Below are 22,003 nucleotides of genomic sequence, written 5' to 3'. Positions count from 1 at the left end.
ATTTATTAAGCCAAGTGCCATCAGGACTGTCAGTGCATGTCAGTAGCCTTCTTGAACAATGGCAAAGCAGGTGCTGAAGAAGGTTAGGATCCATGAGCAAAACTTTAATAGGCACAATGGGGAAAACAGGCACAAAAAAGTCAGGTAGAGAGCCAGAGAAAAACAAGATCAAATCCAAAAAGGAAGCCAGGCAAAAAAAAAAAAACCCACAAGGACTAGACAGAGAACGAGGCTTGGAGTTGCAGCTGAACTGAAAATACTTTGCAGGGAACAGAGGGAATGGAGTTGGTTTTAAACCTAGGGAAATTATGAGATGAAGGTGAGGTCAATGTTGTAGTCATAGTAACCCTTCAGTGCCTGTGGGAGGAGGACCTCTGGTGTCCAAAATGGGAAGTGCTTGTGACAATGCCCCTCCAGAGGCCTACGGTGAGGCCAACCCCTCGATCAGGATGGGAAACATGGAACTCAGATGAGCGAGGGATCAAGAATGTCATCAGCAGACACAGAAGCGTTCTTCAGGACCGTAACCTTCCCAATCCACCAAGTATCACGACGTCTAGAATCCAGCAGGAGGTACTGGATCATGATTCTGGGTGTTGATCATCTCATTCATACCCATCAATACACATGTTACAGGAGCCACAATACAGGTCTGGGAAATTATGGATTCTTGACTATGTGGTTTGTCATCCAGGTCATACTAACGAGAGCGCATCTGCTTTTTCCAACATGGTTGTGGAGGGTAGTGTGGGTAGATGCTGATTGGATGAAACAACAGAAGTGGGTGGTTGACGGTGTCTGGATCTAATGAGGTTGCCCAGAGTAATAGATGACTGAACAAGCTGTGGCAAGTCCAGTGATGTGTCCTTACAGGCCATTTCCAAGTTGAGGGTGTCATTGAGACTCTGTCTGTAAACTGTTTTAAGTGCACTGTCATGCCATCCCGTTTCAGTTGCTAAGATACAGAACTGCAGATCATGGTCTGCTGCTGGGGTATTATCTTCCTTAAGTTTTAACAAAATCTCTCCAGGATATTTACTGTCAAGGATCAAAAACCTCATTTAAAAGCTTCTCAAACTGCACATAGATAAGAGATTCTGGAACTCGATCTCCCCAAGTTGCAGTAGTCCAGGAAAGTACTTTACTTATAAGGGCGCTTTCACATGATATGCGGCTTTGCACTGGTGATGCCATTGTTTTTCTATAGAGAGGGATGCACCGCTTCACTCTGCCACTGCATTCACACAAAAATTTGGATTTCTCCAACTTGAAATGAGAAGAGAGTTTCGTTGGGCAGGGGCCAATCAGCAGCACGTGGAAAGGGCTGCGTCATGTCACAAGCCCCAAGCCAAACCCAGCGTAAGAAAACGGAGTTTTCACCTGTACTATTTGTAGAGCTAACACTTGTTTAATCTCTTTAATGAAGTGGGAATTGTTGACACTGTTTAATCTTTAAAGTCTTAAAGCCTGTTAATTCCCCTTTTAACTGCTCCACATTTGTAAGGTTCCCAGAATCGGCATGCCATGTTTAACTGATCTGCACAGGGCCCATGTGATAGGGCAACTTCAAGCTGGCGTTCCGCAACATCAAGTTGCGGTATTATTTGGCATAAGCCCTAGTACCATCTCCAAATTGAAGGCCAAGTACCATATAATGGGGGATGTCAAACAGGATGAGAAATGGATGTCCCAAGAAGACGGCACCCTGTCAGCACTTCTACAGACTTGCAGTCAAGGTTAGCAGGACGATATGGCCGAAGGCTCGCATTCCCTCCCTGGAAATAAGAAATGCTGCCCCAGCCCTTCTCTTACAGACGTACTGAATATTGTTTCTGTGCAGGCCATGCTGTATTTTTTATTTTTTTATATAAACACAAACTAATTATGAAACCATGAAACATTATGTAGCTTACACATGAAAATATTTTAGTTTCAGATTTTCAGTTATGAATTAATTTAATTAAGTAGTCATTTTTACCTGGCATACCACCACTTGTTGCTTCATGTACTACTAGTGGTACGCATACCACCGTTTTAGAACCACTGCATTAAACTATAAAAGGGTAAAATTCTAAATATTCCTCACAAAGGCAAACACACTACTTTATATTTAAAATAGCACAAACATCTTGAATAACATTCCCACACAATATTTATTGCACTCCAGTATGCTCTCTAACACCCACAGGAAGGGCCTCCGGGTTGGGCGTGGGTACTCTGATCCTAATCTCCACTCCAATCTTATTTCTCACGCTCTCATTTCATACCTTGTCCTCTTTGAGCCATTTCTCTAGCAGCTGCTTGCGACCCTGCTGTAGGACAGGCCTGCACAGCTCCAGAGACTCAAATTTGTTGAGCTGGCCCTGGTCCAGCAGGATTCCAAAATACTGTAGCAGTGGAGAGGTCTGGCCTGGCTGGGCAGGCACACTCTGGAACCGCCTAATGGTATCCGGTGTACGCAGTATCCCCTAACGTAAATAAAAACATAACACAGAAGTGGGTCAGAGCAAGATACTGACTCAGACAGGCAAGAAACTATTTTTTTCCAGCAGTGCATTTCTCTTTCTCTCTCACACACACTCACACGATCTCTCTTACCTTTGGAGCATTAGCAGCCACTTTGGCAGCCTCAGAGTAGTTGCCTCCAGCAAAGAGGTTGTTGAACTTGCGTGCAAACAGCTCCTCTGCTCCAGCCAGGTTGTTCCTCACAGCCATCCGCAGGGCCAGGTCAGGGTTTTGCAGTACATTCGTGATGTAGGGGATGATGTTCTCCTCTTCAACACATACTGACAACACCTGAGGAACACGGACACAAAAGTGGGATGAGAAACTGCACAAATATTATGACAGTTTTAGAGTTTGGTGGTGGTGGTGGTGGTGGTGGGGGGAGTTTGTTCAGAATTCATTCATTCATTGATTGTCTGTAACTGTTTATCAACTCCAGGGTTGCTGAGCCTAAGTGGAATGACTGGGCGCAAGGTGGGGGCATCAGTCCTTCTCAGGGCAACACACACACCTATGGACACTTATGAGTAGCCAATCCACCTACCAACTTGTTTTTGGACTATGGGAGGAAACAGAAGCACCTGGAGGAAACCCGCACGGACACAGGTGCACAGGACAGGGAAAACACAAACTCTTCACCGTCACCCCGAGTGGGGCTCAAACCCACAATCCCAGGACCCTGGAGCTGTATGACAGCAAAACTACCTTCTGCAACACTGTGCCCAATTTTAGTCAGAATAATTCTGAAAATATAGGTCAGTTTAATTATGAGATAACAGTCAGAATAATTCTGAATTCTAAAGTTCTGAAGAACTTCCTTCCAAAAAACAGGTACACATTCCTGTGCACATCCATTCATCAATATAATTTCCAGTCAAAACAACCTTCAAGTACATGTTTTTCACCCCCGCCTTCAAGCATCTGGAAAAAACAGATAAGATCATACTTAACAGAATTTATCTTGTCTACACTTTGCCTAGATAATAACTTACATTTTGTTACGGAGAGTTGTCCGGATGTTGTGACTGATATCCAAATATGTTTATGCTACTTGTGATGCCCTATGTTCAGGCTTAAAAGTTAGCTGCCTTGTCTGAGAAAGAAAAATGGAGGCACCCAAGATGACCTTTGTGCAAGTGACTGTTTCTTTTAAAAGTAACCACGTCACTGACGTGAGAACACATTTTGCTGGGAGGACAAAACTAAATTTCTGATTCTTGGACAGGAAGGCAGAAGAGGTAACGGTACTGAGATTATATTTAGTGTTGCTGACTTCTGCCCTGTAACAAATGTATTCTAACACTGCTCCGTTAATCATTTAGAAGTGTTTAGAGGCAATTGATTTATGAATATCTGATTTCTATTACTAACATGGAAAGGACACTGCATTCAACTTTCTTAAGCACACACATTACTCTGGGAATAACTTGAGCATTCTTTAAAAACAATGACAAAATACAAAAATAATAGGTTTTCTAAAATTGTTGTTTTGGAGTAACAATATGAAGGTCAATGTAATGCAGGTGTGTAATTATCAGTTATGGGAGAAGATTCAGAGACTACTGTGAGACAAAGCAATAATTAAAGTTCTCAAACTTTTTTCTTTTTGCTTTTAAACTTTTCTCCCATGAAATTACATTCCCAGAATGACTAACATGACAGTGTATATGACATAGCACTAGCAGGCTAAATCTCTGATCTATGATTCTCTGATATTTCTATATTAGGATTCGTTAGGAAATAGCAAAGTGAATCATGAAATATCAAATTTTATAACAATTTGTTTTATTTATGTGTGTACTTTTATTTAAATGCAAAACAATTCACTTTTAGTAGGGGGTTCAATGTAAGAAAAACTACTGTACAGATATATTTTTGATCATTGAAATATACAAGAGTATTTTTCTAATACAAGAATTTCTAATAGACCAAACTTAAAATGTTCCCTAGTACATACTAAGCCTTTCTGAGCAGTCATGTTTTTCAATTATATCAATGTCATGTTTAGACACAACATTAAGTGTATACCTGTAAAATTAATTATTCTCTGTTGGGCTTTGCTCCATCCCTTGTGACAAAGGAAAACCATATAGCCATTGTCACATAGGTGTTTCGGGCATTTCAAAAACTGTAAAGCCAATATTGTACAGAAAATATGAATGGCAGGACTAATAAAGGCTGAAATGAAAATGCACCAAAGAACATTGTTGATTTTAAGAATTACAATTACTTATTTATTTACAGTAACAGTTAAAGCATATGAATGTGGCTGTGTGCAGCTATATGGAGTTTTATAAATCACACCAATGCCACAAAATATCTCCTCACCACTTCCCATTACAATATTTCACATAAAGACAAACACTCATGGGAAATAAGACAAATTCAGGAGTCCTCCTCTCTCTGTGAGATATAACACGTGTGTAAATTTTGCAGAGTCCTGAGCTGTCCTGCTGAGCTTGTGAACAGTGGAGAAACACATCCCCAGAAGCACACACAAATGGAACGCGTTCCTATTTTATTTCCTATTATTTACTTTGCCCAGTAAACGTTGAAAAGTTTGAAAACATTGAGCAGTAAATGACCATGTCCAGTTCTACTGGGCGATAACACTGAGGCTCTGAGCTCTTTGAGCTACTGAACCGCGACATGCCCATGGACAACGCCACGGTTTGCACTGAAGAACCTACTATTCTCTGGTTCCAGCAGGGAACAAATGGTTACAAATTTTGTTAATGAACTGGAATGTTCTGGTACCTCGTTGCTGGAAAAGCACTATGTGAAATATGACTGAACAAACAACAGAGAGTTTAGTAACACCATCTTGTAAAATCTGGCTAAACTAACAGCAGGTGAAATATCGTTCCTACTCAAGGCATTTCTACCTTCAGAATCAGTCAGTAAGGAAAAATGCCACTTCTAGGCTGGCCTGGCAGACGGTCTGGCAAAAATGTATTTTGAAATGATTTAATGTTATTTCATAGTACACAGATATGACACCTGAATAAAATAAACTAAAACATAAATGCACACCTCATTATTATAGCTTTATGCACAGTCAAAATAAGCAATGTGCAGGGCTAAGGATCTCCCTAATAAACAAGCTAGACCTTGTGATTCTGTGCCTGTGTAATTACAGACACAAACATTGTAGTAAGCTTGGCAGCGTGGAAGTGGTGGGGGAGGACTAAAAGATAATACCATAGTGCAGAATGACGTGCTCAAGTTTTGTTGAACATTATTGGCTTAGGTTTGGCATTAGACTCCTTTACTGAAGCAGAAAAGACTGAGGCTGTTGTTCAGTGCCACACACAGTAAAAATCACATGATATCTGGCACTGTTCAGATATCAGATCCTAAAATGCCACAGCAGCATTTAGGGCCCTACATGAATCTCTAAAATCCAAGCCTTTATGTCACAAGCTTAGCTTTTCAATACAATATTAAAAATGATGAATTATGGAAAAACGGAACATTATATTAATATTTGAATTATTTTTATGGCATTTGATGAACTCCAACTCTATAAACATCTGATTGATAAAACAGTACTATATGTAATGGAGTTCATGATGCCTCAAAATACAGAGTGGGGGAGAGGAAAGGAAAAAAAATAAAAATACTCTTGTGTTGTGGTTTTAAATGATAAAGAGATCTCAGCGGTTATTGTGTAAAGCTAAAAGTCAAACAGAGATGCTCTGCAGGCTGGGTAACTGGGTAGCAGGGTGAGAGCTGTGAAAGTTCTTCACAATGGACAGGTGTATTTGGCTTTCCTAATGCTGCTTTTCATGTTGGGCCTGGCTTAGCTGTAGGCCTCAGTATCACCAGATCTGAAAGCAGTGTCTCTTACCTTCAGTAGCAGAGGAACCATATAATCCCAGGAAATATAATCCCAGTTGGTGCAGAGGGACAGTCATGTATGCCTCTGCAATGTTTGTGTAAACCTGACACAAAGGGTTGTCTTCTATCGTTGGACAGTCCCCAGAAACAATAAAAACTGTGTTTGAGTGTTACCTAAGGGAGGATTATGAACACTACCACGAGTCCAACAAATTTGTCAAGTGAATGTGATGAAATATATACCTGTCCTTTTCTGTTGACACCAATAATTCCAGAAGAGGCTTCATGAGATGCCGTAACAAAAATAGTTTCCCCACTGATTCTGTTCATGTAAATGCAGGTGCCTGTCTCCAGGTCATACAGATGGATATAGCCATATTTGGTGATGAGGAACACAACGTCTTGTTTGGGGCTGATCTGTTTAAAAGACAGATGTAAAGTTTCAAGGCTACTAAACACATTTTTGTGATATAAATCCCATGGCAGAATATTATGGAATCATCACACTTCCTCAGAATTGAGTGATACCATAATTTTTTTCCCCTCTACTTGATGTAAAAATAAATTTCTACAAAATTAAACAAGTGAAAGAACATCCTGCAAAAGTGGTTATTCCATCAGTTTTGCCAGGGGTTGGCAACAAAAAAATTCCAGCTTTTATTTTGGGTCCTAGCCTCAAAGAATTATATATAGAATCATATGGATATTATATTATGGCTCTATTAGCCAGGTGTACATTGTTCAAATTGTTTAAAGTGCACATACAAACTAAGTACCTTTTTTCACCTTCTTGCACAGTTGTAACATTGCACTGTTCTTTGCCTGTGCATAAATAGTTTCCCTTATGTTTAGATTTTATTCTTTGTCCTTGTATGTGTCTTCCCTTACATTTTATTTTATTTTAGTATATTGCTATAGCTTGATCTGCTTTACTATGTCCTATTATGGTGATAACCTTGCTAACGTGAATTTTACTGTGATGTTTGTTGCAACCAGCTGTTAAATTTACTTCATCAAACATGAAGTAAATTTACCAGCCGGTAGCAACAAATACATCACAATAAAATTCACATAAAGAACAAGAGAAAGTAAGTAAAGTAATTACATATTTATCAATCTATCTATTTCAAAACCAGAACACAGAAAGCCTCAGAGGGAAAAGAGCTTGCAGAAAATATACATAGAAACAGGTGGAATCTGTAATTCGAGAATCATAAAAAAGTGCTCCTGTATGGTCAGTGGACCAGATAAAATTGACAATGGATGTAGCTGAAAGGTAGGTGTTCCTAACTATCATTCAGTGTATAAAATTATAAACAAACCTGCATGGCCACTGGGAAGTCATTCTGAGCTTCAGGAGGAAAGAACACATCAACAGCTTTCTTTGGAAAGGGCTGATTACCAGTTGGGGGAGTTCCCACTTCAATTATATGAAGCTAGAACATAAATAAAATGCTGTTATTCATACTGCTTTTTTTTTTTTTAGTTCAATGACCTAACTGAAGAGTTTATAGACATTTTTACATGAGCAGAGACAAAGGCAAAATGTTAGAAAAAGATATTTGTGATACCAATGTGTTTTACTGGTATGCGACTTATTTTACAATGATTTTAAGGGCCCTGCTTAAAATAAGTATTTAAGAGTTGTTCCATTCTTAGTTCCTGTTCTTTGTAAAGTATCGAGCTGTCTGCTTATATAAAAAAAACATTGTTAGATAAATAGAATTACTATTACAATTAAAATCAGTCATAAAGGTCTAAGAGTTTCAGCAACGTTTTTAATAAGCTGTTAAATCATAAAATGTGCCATAGAATTTAAATAAACTAATATGCATTATGCCTAAACTTAATTAATACACTGTGGTTATTCAATCATTCATTGTGTGTAACTGCTTATCCAGTTCAGTGGCGAGGTGGGTCTGAAGCCTACCCGGAATTACTGGGTGCTAGGAGGGAACACACCCTGACAGGGGCACCGATCCATCACAGACACTGTGATCAATATTTCAATATTAATTAAATTATTATTTGACACTAGGTATGTGTAGACATGCCTTTCCACCAGCCTGGCCCCGGACGGCAAAGCAGAAAAGAGTTGACTCTTCTGAGTTTCCCTCCATTTTGAACTGCGCAAAGCTGGCAGCGTGGCCTTCAATCGGCTGAGACACTTTCCTGTCGACAGAGTACAGTTGCATCGCCCCTACAACTCGGTTTTGCTGCAACACAAAGCATGGGCAAAGGAAGCATCAGTATTTTAACAACTTACAATCTACTTTTTAACATTTAGCTAAATTTACAGTTCAGCATTTAAAGCTACAATGGTACAGGCTAAACTGGATGTCTACCACATGGTTTAAGTAATCTGATACTAGACAATAATATTTGAAATGCATTAGTATTTAGTCACTCAGGAATTGAAGTAGTACTAAAAAGTGTAGAATGGTTGATGAAGGCACCTGAGCTGAGATGCCAATAAGGAGGAGCCATTTCTGCTTGGCATCAGTGCGGTAGTTGATGATTTGGCAGCCTGCTAGACTGGAATGGCGATCAAACACTTTGACTGGTTGCGAGTCTCCCTCCATACTCCAATGGTAGACAGCATTATCAGTCACCAAGGCAACCGTGTTCAGGGAGATCCACTTCCAGAAAGTGACATCATCTGTCATGGTGTGGGCCTTCATTTTACTTTTCATCTCGATGTTAAAAATCTGAAGAGTTTTGGCAGCTATAATTGGGAAAAATAGGACATGTATGATTCTGACAGATGTAAAAGCAAATTACACCACAAGCATCAGTATCAATCTTCTTTAAATTAAGACACAATTTCAATAGAAAATTAAAAGATAGAATTAAGACTAAATTAAAGCAGGAATACAGATTACAGAATACAGAGCCCTTGCAAAGAAGAAGAAGAATAGGCAAGTTTTTTCGGGGGGTGGGGGGGACCTCTTAAACCTAAAATGACATTGTCTGATGCCCTCTGTTTAAAATAAAGCAATCACTAAAATTATTTAAAAGTTAATTTTAATAGTAATAAAGGTATAATAAAGTATCCTTTGTTAAATAGTTATCTGTCTACAATGTGTGTGTGTCATTCTCATGCTGAAAAACTGTTCATATCCTCCTCCGAATATGAGCAAATCAGCTCATCTGTGCTCAATCAGTGTTACTAAAAAAAAAATTGAGATGTCAGTTATATATGTTTCTTCCCTGCAAGGGCTCTACTAATAACAATGGAGTCAGGCAAGCCCACCATGATGAAGATGACACTTGGCAGTTAAAGAAGAGACAAAGAAAAAAGAGGGAAATTTTTTTTTTTATTATATATCTCAGAATCTCTCAGTGGGACTGGATGAAGTCTAGAAATGTCAAAATAGATTTCATTTTAAAATAACCCCATGTTTCATATACTGGGCTGGATTGTGTAAAATTTGTAAAACAAAGGGAAATAGTAAACTAATCCACTCACCTGTGTTAGTCCCGACACACTATTTAAACAGGCACACAGGCATTTATTCACAAGTGATAAATGATGATTTTAACGATTCAAATTAAGCATTTTAAATAGGCCTGTTAAAATTGCAACATGAAGGCTGACAGAAATTTTTGAGCTGAAATCATTTTCTATAAAATATTAGCTTAGATAATATGTTGTCACAACAAGCCAGATCTAAATTGGAGCTCACATTAAAAGAAAGCACAAACCATTTAGTCATGCGTGTCTTATAAAAACTACATTTGACATCATATTGGTGTTATATTAGCTTAAAGATCCATCCGGTTTAACCTCAAACTTCTGTCAGTTAGAAGTGAAGTATCAAGAGCAAACAATGTTTCACTTTACCAGAGGTGGGAGTAAGTCACATGTGCAAGCCTTAAGCAAATCTCAAGTCTTAACCAAGTCCCAAGTCATTCAAATTGTTATGCCCTTAAGTCCAGTTTAAAAAGATTAAATCAAATTAATTTATTAATACATACATCTAGCTATGTTGATTTAGTAAAAGTTAAACTAAACTGTTTACCACTATGAATGGAAATACATTTTTTTTGTTCACAGACCATTTCAGAATCACATTACACATTAACCCTGGAACTACAGCCAAAAAAAATATATATATATATATCACTATATATCATATATATATCACTAACATTTGCTTACTAGGACTCAATTATAAATTCTTCTCATAACGTTAACAGCATACCAGAAGCCCCAAATCATGATTCTGCCATTTTACTTAATTCATTCATTATCTGTAACCACTTATCCAATTCAGGGTCGCGGTGGGTCCAGAGCCTACCTGGAACCATTGGGCGCAAGGCGGGAATACACCCCGGAGAGGGCGCCAGTCCCTTACAGGGCAACACAGACACACACACATTCACGGACACTTTCGAGTCGCCAATCCACCTACCAACATGTGTTTTTGGACTGTGGGAGGAAACCGGAACACCCGGAGGAAACCCACGCGGACACGGGGACACGGGGAGAACACACCAACTCCTCACAGACAGTCACCAGAAGCGGGAACCCACAACCTCCAGGTTCCTGGAACTGTGTGACTGCGACACTACCTGCTGCGCCACCGTGCCACCCTCATTTTACTCTTTTCGTCAAACGTTATTAAAAGCCAAATCTGACACTTAAAATTTACATTATCTTTTTGCTAAATGTTTGATTAGTCAATGATTAACGCTAGCTTAAAAGACACAGCCACTTGCCTCTCATTGTGGGTTTTGATGTGACAAATGACATGATGTTTTATGGTTGTGTCGCTGATTTTAAACCTTGCATGTTGCTTTCCCAGCTACTCTTATTGTACCTAAATACTGCATAAATACAAACTTCACTGTTTTTGGAGTAGCCGCATCCATGAAAAGAGATTTATTGGTCTCTGCTGGTCTGTTCTGATGGGTTGCCAGGTTTACACACAAAACAAATATCACCCCAATTACAAAATAAATAAATAAGTCAAAGTCAAGACGAGTCTTTTATCAGTGTTCTAGCAAGCCTCAAGTCCTTAAAAAAAAAAAAACAATAATAAAAATATTCAAGTGACCCAAGCCCCCACCTCTGCAATACACAACCCCTGGCAAAAATGATGCATTCATCACTCTTGGAGGATGTCCTTTCAACTGTTTAAACATGCCACACAACTATCGTCTTTCAAAATTCCAACCTTCTGGCATTAAGAAACAATTAAAAAAAAAAAAAAAGTTTGTTTGTATTTTTACTTTTTTTTTTTTTTTTTTAGTAGAGTCAAACAAAATGGAATCACACTGTAATTTGCAGATATAAAACAAACACCTGCATCAGATAAATATATTTAATTAAAATTTGCTAATTAGTCTTCAGTTATAAAAAAAAAGGACTCACACCATGAAAAGCTGCAGATTGACACTTTTCTTATTCCATCAATTCAAATGAGGTCTGACGATGACTTTCAAGATGATAATGCATCTTGCCATAAGGCAAAGGACATGATAGCTTTTCTAGACATATAATGTCAAGGCCTTCACGCAAGGCCGTGCAGTTGAAAATCTCTGGTGGAAATTGAAGAAAATGGTCAATAACAAGGCTCCAACCTGCAAAGCTGATCTGGCAACAGCAATAAGAGAAAGATGGAACCGAATTGATGAAAAATACGTTTGATCTAATAAATAAATATAAATAAAAGCAAAGAGACTGCCATTAGCCATATATTCTTTCTTTTTTAAATTGTTTCTTAATGCCAAAAGTTGGAATTTTGAAAAAAAAAAAGTGTATATATTATATATATATATATACACACACACACACACACACACACACATATATACATATAGAGAGAGAGATTTTTGCCATGCCTCTGTGATTTATATTTTTAAATTACATTTTTAATAAAACAATTTAAAGAACACCCTCCAAGAATGGTGACTATATAACGTTTGCCAGAGGTTGTACTTCAGTAGAAGCAAAATATATTTAAATTATCAATATAGACAAATATGACGAAGCCTACCAACTAAACATTTATGATTGACACAGGCCTATTTTCAAACACTTAAAATTGGTCAAAGAGTTAAGTGTGAATGTCTTTAAATTATCAGCAGACTTTGCACAGTTGCAGTTTGTGATTCATCTGAAACCAGCAGGCAGCCTAAGCAAGATCTTATATCAGTGCTTAGTTGTGCAAGTCAAAGTGTTCAATGGTAGAAATTGTCATGATTTCACACACAGACTGAAGCGGATTAACATGTTTTAGCCATGTGAGTATATGATTCCAGTAATCACTTGATGATCACATGACATGCGACTTTCAACAAGCAGAGTTAAGGAAAGAGATGTACTGTAGGATAGAGGTCAGTAAATATTGTCTAGGTCTATTTGTACTTTAAAGACTATGTACTACTAGACAATGTACTACAAATCCCAACCCCTAAGCTACTACAATTATAGCAAGACATGCAGGCTAATATTCATGACAGAAATGTGTGAATTCTACTGTGATCTTTTTTGGCTGCTAAATTTCCTTCAGGATCAATTTATCTATCTATGCATCCATCTACCACATCCTAGTTGGTTCTTCTAATAGTGCTGTTTCATAAACATTTATCCCTCTATAAGCTATCAGTCACCTGATTGGTTTGTATAGTTTAATACCAACATTCACTGGTTTTATAAAAACCTTTATGAAGGAGGTGGTTTTTACTTTGCTTTAACCACAAACATTTTATGTTCAAACTGCCTCTGCACAAATAAAGTGAAGTGATGCATGCTCTATTTAAAAGAATTTGTATGCAATTCCCTTCAAGAAAAAGACTTTTCTTTGTATATAGAAGGGTTTGTATATAAACTAAAATTAATTATCCTTTAGATTAGAAACATCTACACCCTACCACAAAACAATAATACTTCCTTAACCACCATAACTACTCCAATAGGCACATAACGCTAAAGAGAGAGGAGGGGGGAAAAAAATAAAATAAAAAATAAAAAGTGTGAAGGTGAGGGGCACATTAGCAAGCAACACATTTTTTAAATGAACATATTCATTCAAGAAAGAAGGGGAAAAAAAGACATACAATGCATTAAAAGCCCCAACTGATATTGTACCAATTGAACGCCTTAAGAAATTAATATGATGCGCACATTCACACCGTGATAATTGTGAAAGTCAAATCCTGTTTGTCTCAAGCAGGCCAAATATTTTTCCATAGTCAAGCACATGCACCTATCTAGAACAAGTACTACCTAAAACAGAACTGGGTAATAAAAAAAAGGTTACAAGCCCTTTAAAATAAGCCTGAGTTTCAACACTAATATTCTTGCCCAATTCTTATACATAATATATTAAAGAAAATGTGAAACTGATAATATTACTGACAAGCAATAAAAAATAAATTAATACATTGAGGCATTTCTACCTAAATATTTCAGTAGTAATCTATTCTGTCAGCACAAAAGAGCTGCCATGCATATATCCTGTCAAAACCTTGCTTTGGGATATTGTAATATATATAATTTGTAGTATTTTACTAAAATAATATTATTAATTATTATAAATTATATAAAAAATAACAGTTAAAACACCAAAAGTAAAATCTCCAATTTTGAAAACAGGATTCTAACTGCCACAAGACAAAGTACTTAAATATTGACTCACCGTCTGCATACACATAAGAAAGCATTAAAAAAAAAAAAAAAAAAAAAACACAAAGCAATTATGCATAGCAAAACACTGTAAAATATCATACCACAAATGGCATGGGGAAAAATGAATAAATAAAATCATAACTACATATGCCAGAATGGATGGACTATGAAGCCTACGCATAATACAATATTTTTAGAAACTGTGATACCAAGTAGTAAATTTTCTATTTTAGGTTTTAATAATAAATAAAGAACTCATGAAGCTAAACCTATTACCTGTAGATTAGAACATCATCTATTAAATATATGTAAAAATATAAAAGAATAATTTATAATGAACAAATTGTACCTTTAAGGGCAATGACTTTGCTGGCTGGGTTCATGATTGCGCTGTCAGCAGTGATGGGTCGACGAATAGGGCTATTTGGGTCTGCCATGTCAATAATCACTACCTGAGCCTGCTCCCCAACCTTCTCCCGTATGCAGATGAATTTATCTGACTCCATTGTCAGGGTGCTGAATCCAATGTTGGCTGGGTTGATGCCCAAATTTTGAAGCTGTTTTAAAAAAAAGGAACAGATACAGGTAATTATTTTATAATATTTATGAAGGATTCGCACTAGAGAAGAAATCTGGTGTTTTTTTAGACTACTGCCTTATCTTCTAGTCCTTCATAATATGCAAGATGAGGGCAATAAAATTTACTCACTCGTAATCTTTCACAAATTCTTACTACAATTTTAACAGAGTTAATGCAATATGATTGGCTGACCTATTTCCAGGAATGCTAGTCTTGAATGACAATGGCAGGTATTACTCCTCAAAATACATGTAACCTAGCAACAATGCCCCTGCTTAAAAACCACTGTAGGCAGCCTACATGTTTTTGACCAATGGAGAACAGGTTCTGTTTCCTTTCATGAGCTTAATTTTGAGTAAAGAGTTACGAAAAAGTTGGCCAATTTTTCGCTTTCTATTTTGAAAACAAATGAAAATCACTAGGAAAAGAAAAAAAGAAAAAAAAACCTACATCTGTTTTGTTTAAGTGGCAGTGTTCAGCGTAAGTCAATGGGCTTTTTTTTTTCTCCACTGCTCTCATTCACTGGAGCCATGCTCAAAATTACTCATTTTTAATTTAAATAAAGAGAACTTGGCACCATTTACATGTGTATCATATTACTATAATCAGAACCTGCTGTAATGCTACACAAGAGAGGGTGCTCTCAGACAGCTCTACTGCCCTATTGTGCCACGTTCTTTGTCAACCTGAATTTTACTTGAAATTCAGAATACCGAAAAGTATAAAAGGTATGTTGTTTAATTAATACGAATGTTGGTCAACAGGCCTTTTCTTATCAAAATAGCTCATGCAAAACCCAGTGGTGTTCAATTTTCATATTGCAAAGCCAGTTAACAATTCTTAGAGTTTGCATTACCAGGAGCCATATTCCATCTTGACAAATTTGCACAGTAGGGTAAAGTCCAATATTTTAAATAGTGAAGGCTTTAATAAAAAGGCTTTAAGGTTTTAATTAGCATATTAAATAAATAAGTTTTTAACAGTAACAGCTCTACATTTCTGTTGTATTTCAGGCTAGACTGGTCTAATATTGCATCCAACATTTCTTCTGATAGCAGCCCAGTGTTTAACTATACTTTCTGTTCTTCTCTAAATGAAGTGGTGTAATAAAAACTACAGCAGTAAAGCATATGTGGTCTGGCCAAGGGCATAGATTTGGGTAGAGGCAGTATGGACATGTCTCTATGCCAATCCAGTGACTACTGAACTGTCCTTCGTAATCATTTTGGGTGAAAATTACAATTCTCTGTCAGTCTAGTCAACGTATTTCGTACAAACAGATAAGATCTCGTTCTGTAGTCCGAGTTCTGCCTCCCGAGCCCACACGGCTAACAGGATTGGTTTTGCTGTTTCCCCCTGATATGTGAGAGGCTGTGGCTGTAAAGAGACAAAGCGCGGTAAAGACGCATCTCATATGCATTTTGGAGATTCAATATCTGCACTTCAAGTCCTAATTCGAACCTGGGTTAATTTCCATGGTAAACTTCCCTAAAAGCAGCGCTGATTTTACTAAGGGCAAGTCTCAGCCACAGATGCACCAAACAAAATGCATTCTGACCTGTATATCTGCCTATATGCATTTCCGTGCATCGTTTTGTACTGGTGCTGGTACTGGTCCGAATCAAACCCTGTGTCCAAAATGGCTCCCTATATTATTCACTATAGTGCATTATTATAGTGAAACTGAATCTAAGGAGATTAGTGAATGATTTGACACTACCTCACAGGTTTTTACTAAACAGCACAGTGATATGGGTACTAGCCATCAACTAGTGTCAGCTAATGTACAGGGTGGGCCATTTATATGGATACACCTTAATAAAGTGGGAATGGTTGGTGATACTAACTTCCTGTTTGTGGCACATTAGTATATGGGAGGGGGAAAACTTTTCAAGATGGGTGGTGACCATGGTGGCCATTTTGAAGTCAGCCATTTTGGATCCAACTTGTGTTTTTTCCAATTGGAAGAGGGTCATGTGACATATAAAACTTATTGGGAATTTCACAAGAAAAACAATGGTGTGCTTGGGTATAACGTAACCTTATTCTTTCATGAGTTATTTACATGTTTCTGACCGCTTATAAAATGTGTTCAAAGTGCTGCCCATTGTTTTGGATTGTCAATGCAACCCTCTTCTCCCACTCTTCACACACTGATAGCAACAGCGCAGGAGAAATGCTAGCACAGGCTTCCAGTACCTGTAGTTTCAGGTTCTGCACATCTCATATCTTCACAGCATAGACGATTGCCTTCAGATAACCCCAAATATGGGAGACCTTGGGGGCCATTCAACTGGCCCACGATGACCAATCCACTTTCCAGGAAACTGGTCATTTAGGAATGCTCTGCCCTGACACCCATAATGTGGTGGTGCACCATCTTGTTGGAATAACTCAGGAAACGTGCCAGCTTCAGGGCATAAAAGATACATGATGATAAAACATCATCATGTAGCAATTTCGCATATCCAGTGGCCTTGAGGTTTCCATTGATGAAGAATGGCCCCACTATCTTTGTACCCCATATACTACACCATACCATAATTTTTTTTTTGTTCCAACAGTCTTCTATCCAGGGATCTATCCAATGTGGGTTAGTGTAAGACCAACGTCGTAGTTTTTTTTTTTTTAACTTCACTATTCACAGAGTTTGCCTCATCACTGAACAAAACCTGTGTAAAATGAGGGTCCTGTTCCAATTCTTGTTTTGCCCATTCTGCAAATTCAGTACACCGATCTGGGTCATCTTCGTTGAAATGCTGCAGAAGTTGGAGTTTGTAACAAGACTTAAGAGTAGTCATTTTGCATGTTTGGTAAATATATTTTTCTGCAGTAGTAGCTGGTTCTTGGCCATGTTAAGTGGAGAAAGGTACCAGTATCCCCCCTGGAGTCTGGCAGTGAAAGACTAGGGTAAAACTGACAATTTTACTCACTTCAGGACTACCCTTTCCACATCAATAAGAAAGTAGTACTGGTGAAATACATCAGGCATTTATTAGACATTGGGAAGATATTTTTATGACTTATTCATACATTTACAAATGAGGGCCCTGAGGATCCAGATTAGCTTAATTTAGGCTCCCAGGGACCTAAACATAGGAAGCACAAAAGCTGTAGCATATTAAGTAACTCTCCTGACTTCTATGCACAAGACACAAATTCTTTGCCCATGTAAGTGTTTTTTCTTTCTTTCTTTAAAAAAACACTAGAGCAAAGAGAAACTAGGCTAGCTAAATTTCATGAGTGGACTTGAACAGGTGGCATCTTATCAAGTTACCATGCAGGAATTCACTGAGAGCAACCCATTCTTCACAAATGTTTGTGGAAGCAGTCTGCATCCCTAGGTGCTTGTTTTTATACACCTGAGGCCATGGAACTGATTGGAACACCTGAATTCAATTATCTGGATGGGTGAGTGAATACTTTTGGCAGTAAAGTGTAGATGCAAAACTACACTGCACAAGAGTTTGCTTTATTTTACCATGTTTATAATGAGATCTGCTGTCAATATAGCATGTCAACCACAATTTGGTGGGAACCGCTCAATTCCTGTTAATAAAGAATATTTCACAGGGCATGTTTTTACTGTTTAACATCCAAAAAAAAACACTTCAAATGAAATTGTCTTCCGGCAAAGAAAATTTCAGCCTGTTCAGAAGAAGTTGCTCTGGCATAAAGAAGCCTTCATGAAGTTGCTTCATCATTTAAATTCATGACTTGTAAAGCACAAATCCTCTTGCAACTATCAGGTCCCACAGGAAATGAGTCAGTTGTAACGCCCATTCTGTGACTGCAGAATGAAAAAAAAAAAAAAACTCTCCTCAGCACAAATTTTTGCATCCTGTACCCGCCAAAGACCAAGGAAGGGCAGGGAAGTATATGCTATGTGCTGAGGTTTGCAGCAGTTTGCAATAGTAACTCCACAACAGGAAGCAGCAAATTATTGTTTGCCAAGCTGAAACAATACATGCATGGCCGTCTCCACGGTCACTGTGCGATTGCTGCGACATGTGACCATGCAGTGTCAGAGAAGACAGCAGTAAAGAAAGATAAAGAGGAAAAGCTGGAATGTGCACATGCATGCATTCAAGCAATCCACCCCCACCCACCCACCAAGGAGAACTGCTGAACTACATCCACCCGAGACAGTCATAAATTGTCAGCAGGTTAGCAGATGAGAGATTAAACATCTAAAGCAATATAGTGTTTTTAGGTTAAATATTAAATGCCACTTCTGTGAAGAATAACATATTTTCTAGCTGTTTTACTGCCACACACCATGCTCCTGACTGAAATATCTATGTTCTGTGTAGGGCCAAAGAGATAAATCCACCTGCAATAGGTTTAAAGGCATCATTCAGTTCTTGTTCAAAACAGTAACTTTATCACCACATTGCTGCAAAAATGAATTAATGTATAATGTAATTATCTAGTTTTGAATATATGCGCAAACTAAAATCATATATAACAAGAGAGCTTACATACTGGTATAAATGGGTATTTGCATCTTGCCAATATCTGTAGAAATCTTTGGATAAGGGAATAAAATACAGTTTTAGTATTAATAATTATTATTTTTTTTAGTAGTAAATTACATTATAGTGTTTACTCTAGAATTTATTTTGCAGCAGTGGCAGACACCCTCTTTTCCTTTATTATAATTCTCTCAGTGTACTTTTGATCATTTCTGAATTTAAATTTCTTAATTTACTACATAAATGTCTGGGTCAAACTTAGTCAAATGATTAATCCGTGTTAAATATGAACACATTAGCCTTGACTGCCTTATTTTAAAGCTTATGTGTAGACATTAGGCATAGTCTCCATTCATTAGGCAGTATGCACCAAAATGTAAGTAACACTAAACTTAACCTTATCTAGTTTAATCTGCCTTTCTTTCTTTCTTCTCCCTCTCTCTTGCTCGCTTGTCAGGTGTGTACAGAAGAATGCAGATACATTTTTCAAAACATGAGGCTGAAAGTTCTCTGCATTATAGTTAACTTGAAATGTAAAGCTGGCCATGGCAAGATTTGGCTAACCTGAGCAAAAACAACTTGTGTGGGTTAACTGTATTTTTGAGGTGGCTGATGGAACTTCTTGACTCAAGAGAAAAGTGCTCGTTGAAAGAATAATTTCACAGCACTCCGTATAAGAAAGATAAAACAAATGTGTTCTCCCCTGAATTATGCCAAACTGAACTGTTCCAAACTGAAAGCATAAGCACGAAGATGGATGGTCTTATAGCCCCTTTTTGTATACTTCGAAACTTGGGAGATAAGTGAAACGTTCAGCAAAATTTAAATATAAAACACAAAACAGAAATATGATGTCTCTCTCCTCAAAAATGATCATTACTGCTCTCCTCTCAACGTAAAATGAGCAGTCCTAAAAGTGGGTATGCTTTTGCTTTTTTTTTTGCTTTTATTTTGCAAATGCTTGTCATTATTAACCTGACCAATCAAAGGCTACCATAGCCATGGCTCCTCTGAATCGCAGAAACTGCTGAGCTAAACTAGAGCAATTAGTAAACAAGCTAGCTATCAAGCTATTCACCAAGCTATGGGGAGGGAGTGCAAAACAAACAGAGCACAAAATAATACAGAACAAACCTGAATGGTTTAAGTCTGAATACAGCAGAGATAGCAGCAACACTCCGTAGGCCTGTTTAACAGAGTATCGGTGGAGATATCAGCTGCACTTGGCCGGCATGCAGAGCAGAGTACAGCGGTGAAGGCAGACTGACTCGGTCAGCAGTACAGTGGAGATAGCGGCCACACTGGGCTGGAGTGTATAGCAAACTAACAGCAGGGATAAAGGCCCCACTTGCTCGGCAGCACAGCTGAGAAGCAGTGGTAGAAAGAACCAATTTGGAGACCCTCTAGAACAGGGGTGTCAAACTCATTTTCACAGAAGGCCACATCAGCATAATGGTTGCCCTCAAAGGGCCAGATGTAACTGTAAGACTGTATAAATGTAACCAAATGTAATGTAGAATAAATGTAAGTACTCAATGTTAAATAACTCTGAATGTATTACTTATTCAACTTATAAATATTTGCATAGATATAAAAATGTTTTGCTTGTTGCTCTGTTAACAACATAAATCCTGTTAATTTGTGAGGTTAAGAAACGCATTACTCCATTAATCAACAAACTACCCAAGTGAATAAAGAAAAATATTATCAAACAAGTTATGACCTTCAGTATACACTGCTTCAAAAATTCACCCCCTGAAAAAAGACTTAGTGTGTTTGCGAGTGATTTCTTCAACTACAATAAAGCTAGCTTTCACAGCTGCGTCGTTTTGGGTCGTAACTCTTGTGAACATATTCTGCTGCGATCGCAGTTTGCCTTTTAATTCTTGTACAATTTGTTGCTTTTCTTGAAGGCTAACTTTGGCATACTTAGCTCCATGTTTGGTATCTAAGTGCCAAGGTAAATTGTACTCCTTGACAACTGCCACCGCCTCATAACATAAGACATACCAGTTTTTCTCCTTGAAGCACAAACATGTATTCGCCTTCCCATCTCTCTTGAAACCGTCTTCCATTGGCATTAATTTTTCTTTTCCTGGACATTTTGGAATCAATATTTCTTCATTCCACTTGTTGAAAAAAGATCACATCGAAGAGGATACACTGAAATCTAGTGGTGGAATGCCGTCACGTGGCAGGCAACATAATCGGCATGCATTGTGGGAAATGTAGTTTAAGGTCAATGCATGCTTTAGAATTAGTGGTGGAATAATTAATAATCAAGTCTAAAAGCGTGCATTGACCATAAACTCCATTTCCCACAGTTCATGCCGATTATGTTACCCGTGAAGCAACGGCATTAAGCCACTAGATTGCAGTCAATCAGATCTTTTAAGCTCTTGCGGGCCACATTTGGCCCGCGGCTTTGAGTTTGACACGTGCTCTTGAAGGTATCCATTCATTTAAATAAATAAAACAAACAAAACTACATCACAGATACATAAATGCCCGCAGGTTCATACGAGACGCCCGAATGTTCGTAGATGAACGGCTGTATAATGCCAATTCTACCCAACTGTGCCATTTTGTTTAATGTTAAACTTGTGTAAAATGACAACTGATGTCATGACAACTTAAAAAACCCGGTGACAGTTCTCTCTCGAGGCTGTGTATTGCCACAGTAACGTAAACAGCATTCTTTTATCCAGTGATAGAGAGCTTGAGTCACCCACAGTCATTAGTTTATTGGACCACATCCACAGTTCTGAGAGAGCTCTGAGGAGCGTCGTCGAACAAGGTGGAGGTTTCTTCACTTAAAGTGTATTTTCCTCCCGGGAAATATTTAACCATTTTTGAGAGCACTCCTTGTTGCCTGATATGGTTTTTCCTCAAAAAAAAATTATTTTCTCTGCTTGCAAATTTTGAATTGGATCTGATGCGGTATATCAGGCTGCTGAATAAATACAC

At 37.9% G+C, this 22,003-nt stretch overlaps 1 protein-coding gene across 2 annotated transcripts in view; it reads right to left on the bottom strand.

Annotated features, from left to right (window-relative positions):
- Nucleotides 1–22,003, bottom strand: part of cltca (clathrin, heavy chain a (Hc)) — a 72,369-nt gene that overhangs the window by 37,865 nt on the left and 12,501 nt on the right. For both annotated transcript variants that reach the window (XM_066651222.1, XM_066651223.1), the window contains exons 2-8: nucleotides 14,331–14,538; nucleotides 8,802–9,070; nucleotides 8,400–8,561; nucleotides 7,668–7,781; nucleotides 6,589–6,762; nucleotides 2,599–2,796; nucleotides 2,268–2,468 (exon numbers count right to left, since the gene is read on the bottom strand). In XM_066651222.1, coding sequence (XP_066507319.1) covers nucleotides 2,268–2,468; nucleotides 2,599–2,796; nucleotides 6,589–6,762; nucleotides 7,668–7,781; nucleotides 8,400–8,561; nucleotides 8,802–9,070; nucleotides 14,331–14,538 — 1,326 coding nt within the window. The remainder of the gene's footprint in view (nucleotides 1–2,267; nucleotides 2,469–2,598; nucleotides 2,797–6,588; nucleotides 6,763–7,667; nucleotides 7,782–8,399; nucleotides 8,562–8,801; nucleotides 9,071–14,330; nucleotides 14,539–22,003) is intronic.

Source organism: Hoplias malabaricus, chromosome 18 (genome assembly GCF_029633855.1).
Source record: "Hoplias malabaricus isolate fHopMal1 chromosome 18, fHopMal1.hap1, whole genome shotgun sequence".
NCBI classification, from domain to species: Eukaryota; Metazoa; Chordata; class Actinopteri; order Characiformes; family Erythrinidae; genus Hoplias; species Hoplias malabaricus.
The sequence above is the reverse complement of the archived record's forward strand: the minus strand, read 5'-3'. Positions and strand labels throughout refer to the sequence as shown.